Raw genomic sequence first — 18,515 nt, 5'->3', positions numbered from 1 at the left:
ATCCTCCCAAACTTTATTCCTACTTGGTTAGTTTCATGGTAATAGCACTTAAAGCTTTTCACTCTCTTGGCAAATCACAGCAGTGAAGGAATCTCAAAAGACTCATGCAACTCTGCCAAATAGCTCCGAATTGTGGGATACTAGAAGCATTCCAGATATCATTATACAGATACTCCTGTATCCCAACTCCCAGTTTTGTACACTGTCATTTCATGGGTAAAAATAGGGACTTGCCTGTTCATGAACGTGTGTAACTATGGGCAGAGTCTGGCAGTCGAAGAGCATGGCAGGGCAAACAATGGTAGGGGCAATCTAGTCCAGACTCAAAGGTGACAGAAGCAGAACTTAATACTGCATACAAGTTGATGTCTCCAGGTGGTAAAGTAGTGAGGCAAGTTAGATGCATATTGCATTCACACACTTATTTATACAATTTAGAGGATATTGGTCCCATTCACACACACATTTATACAATTTAGAGGATATTGGTCCCATTTTAGAGCCCAGGAATACTGAGGCATGGTAATAAGCCCAATATCCAGGGCTTTTTTTCAGCTGGAACGCAGTGGAACGGAGTTCTGGAACTTCTTGAAAATAGTCACATGGCTGGAGGCCCTGCCCCCTGATCTCCAGACAGAGGGGAGTTTAGATTGCCCTCTGCGCCACGGAGGGCAATCTAAACTCCCCTCTGTCTGGAGATCAGGGGGCAGGGCTGCCAGCCATGTGACCATTTTCTCCGAGGGCAACCCACTGAGTTCCACCACCTCTTTTCCCAGAAAAAAAGCCCTGCCAATAACAGTAAGTACATTTATTGCACAGAATTTTATAGCAGAAATAACTAGTAATAATAAAGAACCTCTGAACATATGCAGAATAATTTCTCCTTACTACTGAACAACTTCCACCTTTGTATTCCTGATGCACTTGGAATGAAGAAGATGCATACAGAATGACTACTAACCAAACCCGTTGTATAACCTGGTGCCCTAGCTGCACACTCAGTCCTCCACACCGAAGCACTGAGGCTCCCGCTGCCCCTGCCGCTGCTTGGGCCAGCATCTGCAACTCAGAGGGTGTCAGTTGCTGCCCTTAGGGTGGCCTGCACTGAGGCCCCAGAGGGACTGGCACGGCTCCGCTGGCTGCTCCAGCAGCTACTTGGGCTAGCATATCTCCTTCCTGTGCCCAGGCAGCCAGCCGCAGCCCAAAAGGGGCTAGCGTGGCTCCACTGGCATGTCTTCTCCCTGCACCTGGGACGGCTGTTGAAGCTCAGGAGGGGCCAGCATGACTCCGCTGGCTGCTTCAGCGGTGGCCCATGCTTGAGCATTTCCCCCTCTGCCCGACTGAGTCCATGGGCATGGATTCTGTTTCTGGGCTCTTGCGGCCAGGTAAGTCCGTTGCCAACAACTCACTTCTTATCCCTGTGAAGTGTGCTTGTGCAGGGATAAAAAGTGAATCAACTCCAAACTGTGCCCTCCCCAGCAAGGCCCCCACCCCAATCTCCAGAAATTTCCCAAGCTGGAGCTGATATCCCTAAAAGCGCTGCAAACCATGGGTATTTGGCAGAGACAGAGGAGACCTTGTTATATGCAAACGTGGCCAAAAAGGAAAGAACCTATGAGAGCGGATGAAGGGAAGATAGCTGAGTGAAAGAAGGCTAGAACCATGAGTAAGCAGTGGATGGGATTTATTGAGATGGGGCTCAGAGGGTAAAGGAGCCACAATAACTTTTAATAAAGGGGCTTACATCCTAGGGTACATGAAAAGTTAAGTAGTAAGAAAACATTTCTCTCCCCCACCACCTCTTCTTTTTGGGAAAATCTGACTCTAGTGATTATTTTATTCATAGCTGTACTGTATAGTTTTAATGCAAAATCTTAAATGCAAATAAATTGCTGGCAGAACTGCATAGTGCTGGAGTGCAACCAGTATTGATACCTTCTGTATAAATGTTTCTTTTAAAAATGTAAATATCAGAATTCTTAGAAATTAACTGATAAGGATCTGCCTGATTCACCACTGATTTGTAATGCTTCCTCATCCAAGATCACATCCCCCATTGCTAAATGTTGCTTCATCAATGCTAATCTTAGGTTCTTTTGTTTCATTTCCTTTATCACACCTAATGCAGCACCGAGAGATGCAATATTTTTCTGCTCCCTTCTCTTGCCTTTATGAGTTCTGTTCTGGATAGCATCTTACTAATTTTGTTCACCTCCAAAAAGTTTCCAAAAGTACTTGTCGTTTAAAAGCCAAATTTATACCTTGAACAATTCTGCTTCTCCTTACAAGCCGTTTTAATGACCACCTCAATCCTTTCTCACATTGCCGCATATCTTCTTTATGCTTCCCCCTCTTTCTTTACCATGCCACAATTTCTGAAACCATAACCCTGCCAGAACCAAAAGAGAAAGTATTAAATTAAGATCGATGGGTTTCGAAAAATGTTTGTTGCCTGAGATAAGTGTAGATACAAACCAAGATATCCAGACAGATGTCTGGCACCAGCCATAATGCCTACTTTTTATATGTTAAGTGGTAATAATGAGCAGATACCAGGTTGCATCATTTTTGCAGATCTCTGCTTCAGTACCCTCCAGTACTCATAACAGAATAATAATTATCCTATTGATTGTGTATCTTCTCTTCCTTAGAGCAACAATGGGAACAGAATTATAATAAAACAGTGCCAAATATTGGAACCCGCAATACATGCAATTGTGTCCTAAATGCAGAATCATAAACAGGAATATAATTGCATATTTGTATTCAAATAAATACCATAATTTGGGCCAGTTAATTTCTTTTGTTATATAACTGGAATATAGATATGGGCTTGATCCAAACATAAGAACAAACATGAACGAAAGCAGAAGTGTGTAAGATTGCCATTCATGAGGTGAAGAGGGGGGAAGGTGCACATGAGCCTGAGGATCCCTTACAGTCAGATGTCCTGGGAGTTATATGCTTAGAACTCAGTTCCTAGGTGCAGGGGGCCAAATTGGATCAGAGCTGGTGGTACATAAGTACAGGTAAAGTTTCCTCTCCCACATAGCATTGTCTTGGCTTTGAATGGCCCTGTTGACTAAATTTATATGTAGCCCATCAGTCCAAATAATTTTCCTCAATGGGCAGAGCAGCTCCCATGCCTTTTCAGTTGGGTAAATGGCATATGGGGGGAGGGTTAAACTCCCGCCCCTCTATGCATGCCATTTTCCTGATAGGAATTGGCCTCATGTGCCTGGGTAGGGGCCCCATGTGGTGGGGGAAAGACTCCAAGTTTACTGGGGCCCAAAGGCCCAGAGGGGCCCAGTGGTAACCCAGGCTACAATGAAGAAAAAATTGAGGATAAATGGTAGATCATGCCTGAGGATATTTAAACACACTTATTTCTTTTTACTTGTGTATCTGTTGTCTAGATGTCCTGTGAGATTTGCTGGACCCAATCAGTGTTGTGATAAGGAAATGCAGGATGCTTTGATTAACACCTTGAGATGGCCCTAGCCTCAGAAAACCCTCTAGCCTGGGAACCAAGTAATAAAATTCTTGAGTTTCAGGCTGAGCGAAATTGTTCCTCTTTTATGGAGATAGGCGGGGAAGAAATTACCTTTGACTCTCCTGCCAAGATGAGGCAACACAGATCGCTGTTTGGATATCCTGAGTTAGAGTCATAAACATCTAGAACATGCTACTGATTATGATTGGGTAACAGGAATTCTGGGAAGCATGTGGAGTCAACCTCCATTTCAAGGTAGAATCCTCCCAACTGGCAGAGAAAGAGTGAAAAGGTTTAGTACACTGTTTGAAAGTGCACAAGCCAAACTGAGAAACAGGGAGAATGGAGGGAAGCCTGCACTGGCCAGCCTCTGCTTCAAGCTTTGCTTGTGTCCATTCCTGTGAAGAGAATGTCAAGGTAAAATCAGTGGCTTGTACAACTTAGCTAGCTTCTTGGCTTTGTTTCTTTTTATTACGCTTCTGTAACACTTTTGCTAATGTGCTGCTATTAGTTTCCTATACTTCTGTGCCACTATAAAATAGAGATGTATGTTAGTAAATAAAGATCTTTTTCCTTCTAAATATCTCAGACTATGGCCAAAAGATTCTTACCCATATACCTGACCTTTAATCCATGCATATACTAAAACACCTGACTGGCTAGAGGGTCAGCAGGCAGAGTGAGAGGGGAGTATGTTGCTGCAAGCACATGCAGGTAGGTCACACTATCAGTGCCTCAAACTGCTGACATCAAGAGGTGGGCAAATAAGTTTGAGTGGTGGCAGGTATGTAATCTGTATGACAGGAGGAAGGAGAACAGTGGGCGCAAGACAAGGGGCAGAGCTCCCACCAACTTGGAACTCATGGGCAAGGAGAGCAGGTGCGTGTATGTATTACTACAATCAGAAGCAGGGTTGCCAGGCCCCCACCCCCAGCTCCATACCATATGATATATTCCATACTTCTGAAGTTCTGTGGATAGGAACCATGATCAGAGTTGTATTTGTTTATTCTTGTGGTTCAGAGGATCCCAAAGGCAAGGAGCAGGGAAACAGAAATTTGAAGACCTATATATGAACAGGTAAATAAACTGTATGTCAAAAAAACCACCCTAATTCCACTGAGTTTATTCTAGGCTACTATAAAACATTTCCCAAGATGATATTCTGGCAAGATTTTGTCAAAGCTCTAAAGGAACTAAATCACATGTTGGGCATGTACAGAAAGAAACCTTCATATACACTATTAAATGCATAGATAGTATTTTAAGTGGGTACTCTTTTGTCACAAAAGGCCAAAGGAGAAAGGCTTTTTCTCAGATTTGCTGAATGTAAGGAAGCACTGTAAGCACAAATAAGGTTCAATGCCTTAAATTCTGGGTGGCAAACAACATGGAGTCAGTGCTGATGGTAGCATAGTGGAGAAATATGGTTATGGGAACTCACTGCCATCTAAGTGGCTAATACATTCGTGCTGTATTCAAATAGACAAAAGGGGCAATGGGATTTGTGATCTTAAAAATATTGTCATCTCTCTCTGCAATAACCTAATCTTTTTCATGCCCAACATATTTGGGGACAAGTTCCACTTTTTTTAACCACATGTAAAACCGTCCTTGGTTATGGAAAGAAAGGCACTGCATTTGTTCTCTGTTATCTAAGATAGCTGCAGATGTGTTTTGTAACTTTGAGCATGTAACATTCCTCCAGGATTTTAAGGTTTCCTGCATTGGTGGTGGGGGGAGGGGATAGAGCTGCTACTATGTGCACATCCCAGCTGGGTGCTTATTCTGGTTCAATGCACACCGTTTTGAAAGTACTGCTACTTGGCGTGTTTCATCCGGTTCTCTTGCTTCTTCCCCTTGTTTGCTCTAAACCCATCCTGCATGCAGTCTGTAGCTTGCAATTAGCACTACTTAATAGCTGTTAAATAGGGTAATTGGCTGTTATCTTCACAGAGGTGTTCCTTCAGCAGCTGATACTTCTCAGTGCATCACGCTAGCTAGTAGTTGAGTACCAAGAGGAACTTGAAGTGAAATTCAATTATTTCCTTGCTCTGAAAACCATGGGTTCCTTCCTGGCCTTGCATTTTTAAAACGGATTTTCACATATCTGTTTTAGTACATTAAAATGAAGAACAAATTGCCAGAGGTCACAGATTTCCACACGGATGTATTACTGAGGTTCCCAGATTTTCAGAAAGAGATAATGAAGACTTCAAATGTTGTTCACTAATTGGCTTGTTCTCCTATAGTGTACCATATGTGAGAAGAGAGAATTGGAAATGCCAGATGAAGAAAATAGCTGTGGGAATGGAACCATACATGGTCTGAAGGTGGTTCTTACTCATGGTTAGCTGGCACTAAGACGCTTCATGTGTCTTCCTTAAAGCATACTCACTGAGGTTGCTTCAAGAAGCAAGTCTAATTTGGGTCATGAGAATGGCTCAGCTTTGTTATCATTTCATTCTGCATTGACTCATTTTAAAAAACTATTTAATAATAATAATAACGACAACAACATTTGATTTATATACCGCCCTTCAGGACAACTTAATGCCCACTCAGAGCGGTTTACAAAGTATGTTACTATTATTCCTGTTATGTATTGGTTAAGCTTCTAGCTCGAACAAGGGTACTGAAGCCTGCACTGTCATTAGTTGTGTTTTGCTGGTAGCAGCCAGTCAGGGCGGCACAATAAAGACCAATCACTGAGCTGTAAATAAGTTATAATGTATATAGTGGATGCAAATGAAGGGTTCCTGTTCTGCATATTCTCATTGGATGTTAAGATAGTTGGGGCATGGTTTGGGAATGAAAGTTGTGTATATATGTGCGGCTTGCCGCCTATGTTTTCAGTGATGTACTGATCGAATAAAGAGCTTGTTGAGTCACTCAGCATCTGAACCCACTATTTAACAATCCCCACAACAAAACACTCTGTGAGGTGGGTGGGGCTGAGAGCGCTCCAGAGAGCTGTGACTAGCCCAAGGTCACCCAGCTGGCTTCAAGTGGAGGAGTGGGGAATCAAACCCGGCTCTCCAGATTAGAGTCCCATGCTCTTAACCACTATACCAAACTGGCTCTTATGACATCTATATCTTGCCTTTTTTCCATGCAGCTCAAGGTGGCATACTTGGTATGTGCAGGGTTCCAGACAGTATGGCCAAGCTCCAGTCCTATAGAGCTTTAGCAAGATGGTTGCTTTCATTGCAGCAGAATTGTCTAGATTGCCTGGCCTGAAGGTATATGCAGCAATTCTGTGGTTGAAACTATGCAGGTTTGGCTCTGTAAACTGCTGGAATGGAAGATTCCCTTACAACCACTTAGAAGTTGTTCTTAGCTCTTATAGAAAGTGGAAAGGAGGAGTACATTTGTGTGTATGTGTATGAGAGGGGGGGAGTGAGAGACAATTCAAATATTGTTTTTTCTAACCATTGAAAAAGGTTTGGGCCAACAGCAGCTACATGAAGAGATGCAGACAAGAGTGAAAGTAACATGTATCTTACTTGTACTGTCTGTCTCTCAGGAGGCTCAAAGTAGAAGATGAGAGGCACCACTTCTGCCAAAGATTCTATTACTATGACAACAGGACAAATATCCCAGTACTTGAGTTCAAGGTGAAGGGAAGAGGAATAATGTCTCTGATGCCTCCAAGTGCGGATATACTTTCATACTGCACTTGTCTTGTGTGAAATATTTAGTGTACATCAGCTAATTCATCTGTTTGAGTCTGTCTAAAGCAACCCAGTAGAAGAGCAAACAGCACCTTACCTACCTTTCCTACTTATATACTATAGTATAGTAATCTGCTTTATATATATATATATATACACACACAGATTCATTTCCTAATGTAGAATACCTTGTTTATGAAATTATTTCCTAGCATGGTTGACAAAGATATACTGCATCTGTTGATAAAGGTACTTTGACTTTCACTGGCGCTCACAGATCTTCCTTCAAACCTCCATAAATCTTTTTAATAGTTTCTGCTGTAATCCCAAACTGCTAAGATTTGAAGCTTCTACTCTCGACTAACATTTATAAAGGTGTTATATTTGTAGTATCCCATCTGCTTTCCACACAAGATGGCATGCTTGGGAACCACTGGAGAGTAACACAGCCCCAGTCAGCCTTGTTCTACTCACCAAATGGTAGTATAGCATTTCATTTCCTTGTTTGTGCTTTTGACATAAACTATTAGATTAACATGTTCATCAAATAGGATAGGCCAGATTTTTCCATTGCAGAAAGAATCTAGAGAGATCAGGCAAGGATTTTGGAGACAATCTGGAGACATCTTCTCTTTTAAGAAAGCCATTCTCCATACATCTTGCTACTACAAGATTTGATAATTGCTGCAATATGACTTAAAGTGGGATGAGACAGCTTTATAGAGGGTAAATCCACCAACAGCTATTAATTGTGATGGCTACCTCCATTCTAAGAGGCAGTGTGCTACTGTACACTGCATCAGCAGTGGAAGTGGATTACTGTCATATTGCATTAATTGTGGGCTTCATCATAACATCTAGTTGGCAACTGTGAGAAACAGGATAGTGGACTAGATGGATCTTTGTTCTCATCCAGCAGGGGTTTTCTCTTGTTCTTATAAACACTTTTGAAGAGTCAAGAATAAAAAGAACATATTTCATTTTTATTCAAGTGAGATTTAGCCAGTCTTCCCTCATCCTATTTACATGCCAGAGTTTCATTTGGTCAGATTTTTTTAAATCTGCTCACGCCCAGTTTTAGGACTTTGAACAGTTGACAGTACAAAAGAATTTGTTGCTTTCTTTTATTTCATCAAAAGAGGATGATTTGTTTTTGGAACTCAGGCATAATGGGTCCCATAAAGCAACTTTTCATAAGTCACCAATATGGTTGGAGGTCCATCAGTACGGACAGTGGGAAATATGAAGACAAGAAGAGAAACACTTATCACTATAATGATAGCAACTGGTGTACTTTAGACCTCCTCCAAGGTAGAGAAGCTTCACAGGAAAGGAAAACTCCCATTTATTTACTTTGCATCTCAGGGTTGATAACCATAATATATAGAGTGGAGCTGAGTGTCTGAAAACATGCAGTATGCCTGGGAACCTCACCCAGTCCCACTTGTGGTTATATTTATTTTGTTTTAAGGCATATTCTATTAACAGCAAATTAGGGCATTCATTATGGGAGACATATCATGGACAGTGTGGGAGCTGGTTACTCATTGTCTGTTTAAGAACATGTTTCTTGTAATGCTGCATGGAATTATAGATGCTGATAGTATCCACATAGTGTCAAAAGTCAAATACTGCATAGGAATCTTCTGCTAGTGTTCTGATACCATCTTGCCTGTACAAAATTACATAGGCACTTAATGCCAGTGGCTTTTTTCAGGGCACTGCTTCAACAGCTGGTGTCAAAGATGCAAGAGTGATGAGTTACAGCTTCAAGATTGCTGTATTAATGGGCAAATGACTACCATACTACATGTTTTTCAATCTTTATTTCCTGTTTGGTGCTTTCTGCCTTAAAATAATTTAATTGGTAAGTGCTTTTAACATTCCTGGATTTGCTACCATAGTTTATGCATCCTGCCTTGTGCTCCTTTTCCCCCTTTCAATTACACCACCTCCATTATCAAAAAGAGTCCAGTAGCACCTTTAAGACTAACCAATTTTATTGTAGCATAAGCTTTCAAGAATCAAGTTCTCTTCGTCAGATGCATGATCCAAACTGGTCAAATACAGAAGAGGAGGGGAGATAGGGGAGAGAAGGAGACATATATCAGAAGGGGACAGGATGCAATTAGCGGGGAGGCAACCAAAACATTCCTTTGCTAGTAAATGTAAACATCTCCTTTTGGTGTGGAGTCAGTTTGCCGTATTAGTTTGTAGCAGTAAAAGCATCCAATTCCTATGTAGTATAAGCCTTCGATAACCATAGCTCTCCCTGCCAGATGCATCTGACAAAGAGAACTGTGGTCCCCGAAAGCCCACACCAGGCGTCACTGGGCTCCCCCAGACCACGCCTCTGTAAAGGAAATCTGTTACCTGTGATAATGTGATAACCATTCATAGTCTCTATTCAGTCCCAGCTTGACAGAGTCAAATTTGCATATGAATTCCAATTCAGCAGCCTCCCGTTGGATTTTGTTTTTGAAAGGTTTCTGTTGAACCACAGCGACCTTTAAGTCTTTGGTGGAATGTCCTGGTAGATTGAAGTGTTCTCCCACTGGTTTTTGGACATTTCCATTTCTAATGTCAGATTTGTGTCCATTTATTCTTTTGCGTAGAGGTTGGCTGGTTTGTCCAATGTACAGAGCAGAAGGACATTGTTGGCACATGAGGGCATATATCAGATTGGAGGATGAGCAGCTGTAAGAGCCAGAGACAGTGTAGTTGATGCCATTGGGTCCTGTAATTGTATTCCCTGGGTAGATATAGGGGCAGAGCTGGCATCTGGGTCTGTTGCAGGGCCTGGTACCTGTGCTGGTGACTCTGCTGGCCTATTCATGATTGTAAGTGAGAAGTCGTTTAAGGTTGGGGGGCTGTCTGTAGGCAAGGAAAGGTCTTCCACCCAGGGCTTCTGAGAGAGAGGTATCATTTTCCAGGATGGGTTGTAGCTCACTGATGATACGTTGGATGGGTTTGAGCTGAGAGCTATAGGTGACAACCAGTGGTGTTCTGTTGTTAGTTCCTTTAGATTTGTCCTGGAGCAGACTGTTTCTGGGTACTAGTCTGGCCCTGTTGATTTGTTTCTTCACTTCATTTGGTGGGTACTGTAGTCTCAAAAATACTTGTTGTAAATCTCTTAAGTGTGAGTCTCGGTCGAGAGCATTGGAGCAGATACGGTTGTAACGTAAGGCTTGGCTGTAGACAATAGACCGAGTGGTATGTTTAGGGTGGAAGCTGGAGGCATGTAGATATGAGTATCGGTCTGTTGGTTTTCGGTATAAGGTGGTATTTATTCGCCCATTATGTAGTTGTACAGTGGTGTCCAGGAAGTGTACCTGTTGTGTAGAGTGGTCCAGGCTTAGGTTGATAGTAGGATGAAAGTTATTGAAGTCCTGATGAAATCTCTCAAGGGCTTCCTTCCCATGGGTCCAAATGATGAAGATGTCAATCGGGCGTCCTGAGTTAACGACCAGGAAGATTCTACCTACTACCCAAAATCCACAAACCAGGTAACTCAGGATGCCCGATTGTTTCAGGAAAATGCACTATCACAGTAGGAGTCTCGGGATACATGGACTCTATCCTCAGGCCCTATGCCACCAACACACGCAGCTACTTACGGGACACCACTGACTTCCTCAGGAAAATACAGTCCATTGACAACCTACCAGATGACACCATCCTAGCAACCATGGATGTGGAGGCCCTGTACACCAATATCCCGCATGCAGATGGACTGCAAGCCATACGGAATATTATCCCGGACAAAACCACAGCACACCTCGCCACTGAACTTTGTCACTTCGTACTCACTCACAATTACTTCAAATTTGGTGACAACTTATATCTACAGGTTAATGGCACAGCCATGGGCACACGCATGGCACCACAATATGCTAACATATTCATGGCGGACTTGGAGCAACGCTTCCTCAGCTCCCATCCACTGGAACCACTACTATACTTAAGATTCCTGGATGACATCTTCATCATTTGGACCCATGGGAAGGAAGCCCTTGAGAGATTTCATCAGGGTACAAAGGCCAAAGCCTCCTCATAAGAATATAAGAAGAGGCCTGCTAGTTTAGACCAGTGGCCCATCTAGTCCAGCAAGCAACCTGTTTCACACAGTGGCAATCAGTTACCATGAAAGGCTGGTAAAATAGATCATAGAGGTCAAGGCGTTCCCTTGATGTTCCCTCCAGTACTAGGCCGTTTTCACACGGCCATGTGCCTGGAAGATCGCACGAAACTCATGGCATAAAAGCGTCTTCCTAGCGCGATTTCCCGGCATGATCCCATTTAATGGCCCTTTTTCTGATGTCATCGGGCCATTAAAGGGGATTGTGCCGGGAGATCGTGCTAGGAATATGCTTCATGCTGTGAGTTTGTGCAATCTCTCGGAGCGCGTGTGAAAACAGCCCTAGTATTCAGAGGTCTGCTGCTTCTGGAAATGGAGGTTCCCTTGGGTCACTAAGGCTAGTACACACGGATGAATCTATCCTCTATGAATCTGTCTAATCCCCTTTTAACACCATCCACGCTTGTGGCCATCTCTACATCCACTGCCATCGAATTCTACAATTTATTACTCATTGAGCATTAAAACATTTCATTTTGTCCTGCAACTATTGCCCATCAACTTCATTGGGTGTCCCCAGGTTCTAATATTAAGGGAGTGGGATAAAAAGTTTGCTCTAACCACTTTCTCTGGTGGTGGGGGAAAGTGTAATCAAGTCATAGCTGACTTATGGCAACCTCTGCTGACATTTTCAAGGTAAGAGATTAATAGAGGTGATTTGTCATTGTCTCCCTCTGCAACCCTGGTCTTTGTTGGAGGTCTCCCATCCAATTACTACACAAGGCTGGCCACGCTTAGCTTCCTGGGCATCCACATTCTCTACCGTGCATAATTAGGTAGCAACCATAATGGTCGTGGCCATCACTACACTGTGAGTTCTACAAGTTAATTCTGCATTATGTGAAGGAATGCTTTCTTTTAGTCTGCCTTGAGTCACCTGCCCATTAATTTCATTGAGAACTCCTTATTTCTAATACCAGGGAGGTGGGGGGGGTTCTCTTTGTACTTCTTTCTCACCCCTTCTTTGCAATCAGTTGCAGCTACTGGTAATATATTTTATATTTAAATGGCTTTAAATATTAAGGGGCTTTGTTTGAAAGATTAGTGTTGCCTTTTAAAAATCTGATGCCAGCAGTGACATTTAGCTACCATATCACACTGCTGATTCATGTTCAGTGTATGGTCTGCTAAGACCCCTAGATCCTTTTCACACATACTACTGCCAAGACAAGTCTCCCCCATCTTATAATTATGCATTTGATTTTTCCTACCCAAATGCAGAACTTTACATTTATCTCTGTTGAAATTCATTTTGTTTCAGCCCAGTTTTCTAGCCTATTAAAATTGTCCTGTATCCTGACTCTGCCTTCTACTGTATTTGCTACCCCTCCCAATTTAGTACCAGCTAATAAGCATTCCCTTTATTCCTTCATCCAAATCATTTTAAAATATGTTGACTAGAACAGGTCCCAGGACCAATCTCTGAGGAACTCTACTTGTCATGATTTCAGTTACAAGATCCATCATTACAGCTGAGACAAGTGGACCAAAATATTTTTTTTCTTAAGGAGAACCATGCGGGAAGAAGTAAAATATTTGGCTGTGAATCTATTCATAATTTAGACTATCTTCCCTGTTCCAAATCTGTTCTGCCTATATGCTCTTTATTCATTGTAGCCTGCCTTTTAATTTAATACTTTTGGCTTTCTCCAAATATAATTTCATTCATCTACTGAAAACTGTATTTGTAGAAAAATGCCTAATATTTCAGGTCCAAAATAGCAGAGCTCCTAGGGTGTCTGTGAATGGATCTGGCCAGGTGTTTTTAATTGGTAAATTGCGACTATAAAGGATTTCCAGTGATCCTAAACCTGATTGGGATTAGGGGGGGATGCATTTTGTTCCATGACATTTGCTCAGTTGCAAATGGTCTCCCAGATGTACAATTGGCCTCATTGCAGAAAACATAGCAGATGCAAATACATTGCCTGTGTTTCTCCAACAAGGTAAATTGGAGAATCATTTGGGGGTCAGGAAAACAGCATGGGGAAGGATAAACCCCCACCATCTCACACTGTATCTGAACTCTGAATCAGGCAATCTATTGTTTTTGTTTTTTTAAAAAACCTGAATCACTCAAGAGGTCCATTAACTGGTCTTCTAGCATTTGTCTAGTTTGGTCCTCTATCTCTCACACACCTCCCTCCACCCTCTGCCACAGGAGAATCTCAGTACAAGGATTCTTTTTTATGCTGTTGCAGGTGGCTGAATATTCAGCCTTAGACTGTGCAGGGGAGGCCAAATCCAAAATGTCTTTTGCTTAGGGTCCTGATAAATGTGATGCTGCTTGGTGTACCATGGTATACCCAAGCAGGACTTCTAGCAGAATATAAAACTTTGCTGATATGGCTAATTTTCAGGCTAGATGATTTTTATAAAAAAAAGAAAGAGTTCTTTCCAACAATTATGCAGTCTTTTCTGTTTTTTTCTTTCTTCAGCTAGTATTGCCAGAATATTCCATCCATAGCCTTTTCTGTATAATGTTTCTGTGTGCTCAAGAATGGCTGACCCTTGGGTTGAACATCCCTCTGCTTTTCTATCATTTTTGGAGGTAAGTCATAATTCTGCTGTGAGGGTCATTCACACACACACACACGTGTGTGTGTGTGTGTGTGCACACACTTTAAGGGCTGCCACCTGTTCTTCCTTCTAAGGTTCTGCTTCTTTAGTGACTATGTCAAGCCCATCAAAAGGCACAAGAGCTTGATTCCAGGAAAATGGGACGACCCTTATCCCAGCTTATGTCCTTAGGATGCTGAATACTAATTGCTGCATAACAAAACATTACAGAGAAAGTCTGTATCTCAGTGGTAGAGCACATGCATTGCAAACAAAATGTTCCAAGTTCAATTCCCAGCATCCTCAGATGAGGAATTTGGGTAGCAAATCTGGGAAAGCCTCCCTACCCCACCCTGAACTTTCTGCTGGACAGAATAAAATATGCATTTCACAGAGATGTTACATGTGCTCAAGAGCAAGTAGACTTAGCAGAAGTACAACTGCTACATTTGTTCTAAGGCCTACACAGAAGGAACACCATGTGGCAATCAGTTTGTATGAAATGGCTTTTTATTTCAACCACAACACTATCTCTTCTTTTCATGATTTGCAGTGTTATGCTTGAAGGAACAAATGATCACATAAACGCATAGATCACACCTGACTGTGTTTCTAAGAGCAGTCATGCTGATTCTGTCATAAAGTTTTTCCTTCATTGACCAGAAGAATGTGCAAGAGAGGAGTAACAGTGTTAAACACCTGTGGGTTTTACAGGAAAAGTCCATGATCAGGAATCCAGTATCCTGCTTGTTCATTTTTGCCTTCAGTAGCCTTGTGTGTTTTCCCTTCTAGTATAATATTTCTATAGCTGTCCTTCAGTGAAGAAAAAACCTTATATTTGAATTAAGTTTGCATTGTAGCTGTTTAATCGAAGGAGAACAGTTTGTGACCCAAGATAATGAGCAGGGTTCACACCCACATTTTTCCTTAGCAGTTCAGGACCCAGTGTTTGAGACCCAGTTTGGTGTAGTGGTTAAGAGCATGGGGCTCTAATCTGGAGAACCGGGTTTGATTCTTCACTCCTCCAGTTGAAGCCAGCTGGGTGTCTTTGGGTCAGACACAGCTTCTAGCTCTCTCAGCCCCATCCGTTTCCACAGTACTTACCTTCATCCGGAAAGCCATGGAACACCGCAAAACGCCCCTGGAAGATAGCTATCCAAGAAGACGCTATCTTCCACAGGGTTTTTTTTGGCGATGTTCCGCAGCATTCCAGATGAAGGTAAGTAGTATGGAAATGGCCAGGGTGTTTTGTTGTGAGGATAATAATAACATATACTTTGCAAACTGCTCTGAGTGGGTGTTAAGCCATCCTGAAGGGCGGTATATTATATTATATAAAAGACAACACTATGTACAATCACAGATGTAAAAAATTAATTATTATGAAGATTTGTGGCTAATTTTAATCAGAATATTGCAGATTCTCTTCAGGTGTTTTCTTTTCTTGCAGGTATTTCCATTGTCCAGCAGACAGTTCAGAGCTAGCATATGATCCACCTGCAGTAATGAATGCAGATACCTTGAGCTACTGTCAACGAGAGGCCTGGTGTAAATTAGCTTTCTATCTTCTCTCATTCTTCTATTATCTTTACTGGTAAGCTTTGTCTCACTTTCCAAAGGAAAATGGCAAGGAACCGTAGAGGGTGGAGCACTTATGGGGAGTGGAAAGGTGTGAAGCGACCACTAGTACTTTAGCTAAGAACACACTTGTAAAGAATTAGCAGGGCATGTGATTTTATATTCTTTTGGTGAGACTCCCATTCTTTGTAAAGGTGTATGATAGCAGTAAAATTAATGATGTTTGTATATGACATTTTCGTTGCCATCCTTTTTTTTAATTTTCTTTTCATTAATGTTTCTGAAGTATTATTTCTAATTCACAACAAATCAAAGATGACTATACAAGTATCTCAACCAGCTATATACAAATGCTAGAAATGTATTCGAGTCTATAAGTTAACATGAGATCATATATAGCAATAGTATACGCATTTTAACAATATTAATATGATTATATTAAATGAACCTAACTAGAAAAGTTTAAGAAGTTTCATAGTATTGTTAAATCCCTTCATTCCTCTTTTCCCCACCCATTCCCACTAAAGGTTATATTTACTAACAAATATAATTCAGATAAACTTAGGCTGAATCCACACTTACCTAACTTCCGCTTTTCATGTGCATTAATCACGCTGGATTCTATCCTGCAATGTCCCAGACTGTGTTCACATCCCTTCTCTTACTGCCGCTGCCTCGCGCTATACTTGTCCACATCCCTGGCAGAATCGCGCAATACGGGGTGGGTTTAGATTCGACGTCGCCAATGACGACATCATGTTCATTTTTTCCCCATTTTTTCATCAGATTTCCGCTATAGCATTTTTTGCTAAATTGCTATGGCAAGGCCATACCCCTATGATGCTTGTGGTTGGTTAATGTTATTCTATGCCTTCTTCTTTGAAATCCATCAGACCATTATTCTGGTGGGCAGACTAATTATTTGATGCTTGAATGTAATGTTAGCATGACGGATTTCTGCTATAACAGTAATTTCAACAGTAAAAAAAATTAATTTTAACAGCCACCAATATTTCTGACTGTTCGGCATCCTAAAAATGACACAGAAATGGAAATGACGCCACCCCTTGATGTCTCTGGGGGGATTTTGGAGCATCTCGATTAAGATTTATGGCCGAGATTGTGCAACAATGCTGGGAAAGTCCCCTTTTAAAAAAGGGGGGGCGGGCGGGCGGGCATGCTGTGGAGAGAGTGGAGAAGCTTGATAATTGCATGGCAAAGAGGGATGGTGTTCCGGAAAGGCTGCAAACATGGAAGTGGGGTGGTTTGAAGGGGGCGGTCTCCTTGTGAAACGCTTCTATTTGTCCACATTCACGGTGAGAACTGCGCAAGAGAAGTGTTTGAACGCATGACAAATTCGTCTGAGGCACAACGCAAAAGACGCAAGAGAATGGTGGGATTGAGGTAAGAGTATGTGAACAGCCCTCTGAGAAGTGAATAATGGGCGGGGGGGGAAGTAGAAAACTTGAGAAGTGTGGATTCAGCCTTAGTTATGTTTAACTCTCCCCCTTTAACCCACCCACCTCCCCCCCTCAACAAATAATTATTAACTAGTAGTATTCACACACCCCTCCTCTATGTTAAACATAAATATATCAAACTAGCAACAAAGCCCATTGTGGCAAAAAAATACAACAGGCTCTAGAAAGTGGAGGATGGGCAGGCAGGCATTTGTTCCTCCTCCATCACTGATTCCAGCTAGTGAAGGAGGGGGGTGGGCATTGTCATCTGTTCCACGCCTGATCTCAGCCATGTGAAGGTGGTGGTGGGCTTTGTTACCTGCTCCATGGCTAATACATGCCAGGTAAAGGGGGGGCATTGCCTCCTGTTCTGCACCTGGCTACGGCTGGGTAAAGGGGGGCAGGCATTGCTGCTTGCTCTGAGCCTTTCCAGCTGGGTGAAGGGGGGTGGTAATTGCCACCTGGTCCCCGTTGGGTGAAGGGAGGAACAGGCATTGCCTCCTGCTCCGTGCCTGATCCTGACAGGTGAAGGTGGGCGGTGGGCTTTACTACCTGTTCTGCTCCTGATCCCAGCTGGGTAAAGGGGGTGCAAGTATTGCTACCTGCTCTGCTCCTGATTCTGGCAGGTTGGGGGGGGGGCAGGCATTGCTGCATGCTTGGCTCCTGACTCCAGCAGGGTGAAGACAGGGTGGGCATTGCTGCCTGCTCTGAGCCTTTCCAGCTGGGTGAAGGGGGGTGGTCATTGCCACCTAGTCCCCACTGGGTGAAGGGAGGAACAGGACAATTACACAATTACAATTTTCAAAATATTTTTCTCTTTGATCTTGTTTTTTTTCCATCCCAGGGGGAGAAAACCCTCTTAAAGCCTCTTAAAGCAACTTTTAAATGCAAGTTAAGCCTGTACTTTGGGGGATTACTGGCAGAATTTTCAAAGGTCAAATATTGCATAAGGTTTTTATTTCTTAGTGTCAGACTCAGCAAATATTTAAACAGCATGGAATGCAGTGAAAAAATAGCCAAAAATGGTCATGTTAAATCCATTGTAATTTAAATATATTGGCTATATTGTGTAGATACAATGAAATTATCTGCTACACAAATATAGTAAAGAAGAAAACAAGTCATGTGAGTCAAGCTTAAACTGCAGAGGGTGACAGGTTACAAAAGTAAAATTGGTTCTATATGCCTCAACAGAATTCTTTCATTCTGTACCTTTTCCCTTCATATTCAGCATGATCTACGCTTTAGTGAGTTCCTAACTCAAACATCATCATTAAAGACTGGAAACAGCAAAGGATGCAGAATAAAGACAAGCCAGCCTACAGTGATGCTTAGCACATAGGGTGCAGCCAGGAGATGGAAGCTTTGAATCTGACAGCCGTACAGGAGGTCAAAGGAAAACCCCTTGGGATTAACAGTTAACAGCAGAACTGGAGTAACATGGAGGTGACAGACTGCTGAGTAAACTGTTTCTCTCTCTTACTTCTCTGAATTTTGCAGCCTGGATTTCTGAATTCCCAGCACAAACTAAATAAACATGACTATTTACAAAGATAAAGGCAGCCACATATAAGGATAATTTCATCTGCATGTGATGGGAGCAAATGTTTCTG

General features: G+C 42.3%; 1 protein-coding gene across 2 annotated transcripts in view; it reads left to right on the top strand.

Moving 5' to 3' along the window:
- CNIH3 (cornichon family AMPA receptor auxiliary protein 3) overlaps positions 1 to 18,220 on the top strand; it is a 124,095-nt gene extending 105,875 nt beyond the window's left edge. For both annotated transcript variants that reach the window (XM_054986372.1, XM_054986361.1), the window contains 3 exons: positions 13,744 to 13,856; positions 15,315 to 15,458; positions 18,134 to 18,220. In XM_054986372.1, coding sequence (XP_054842347.1) covers positions 13,744 to 13,856; positions 15,315 to 15,458; positions 18,134 to 18,161 — 285 coding nt within the window. In that variant the 3' untranslated portion in view covers positions 18,162 to 18,220. The remainder of the gene's footprint in view (positions 1 to 13,743; positions 13,857 to 15,314; positions 15,459 to 18,133) is intronic.
- Positions 18,221 to 18,515: the final 295 nt, after the last annotated feature.

This window comes from Eublepharis macularius, chromosome 1, assembly GCF_028583425.1.
Source record: "Eublepharis macularius isolate TG4126 chromosome 1, MPM_Emac_v1.0, whole genome shotgun sequence".
Classification (NCBI taxonomy): domain Eukaryota; kingdom Metazoa; phylum Chordata; class Lepidosauria; order Squamata; family Eublepharidae; genus Eublepharis; species Eublepharis macularius.
Note: the sequence above shows the minus strand (reverse complement) of the source record. Positions and strands in the feature narration are given on the sequence as shown.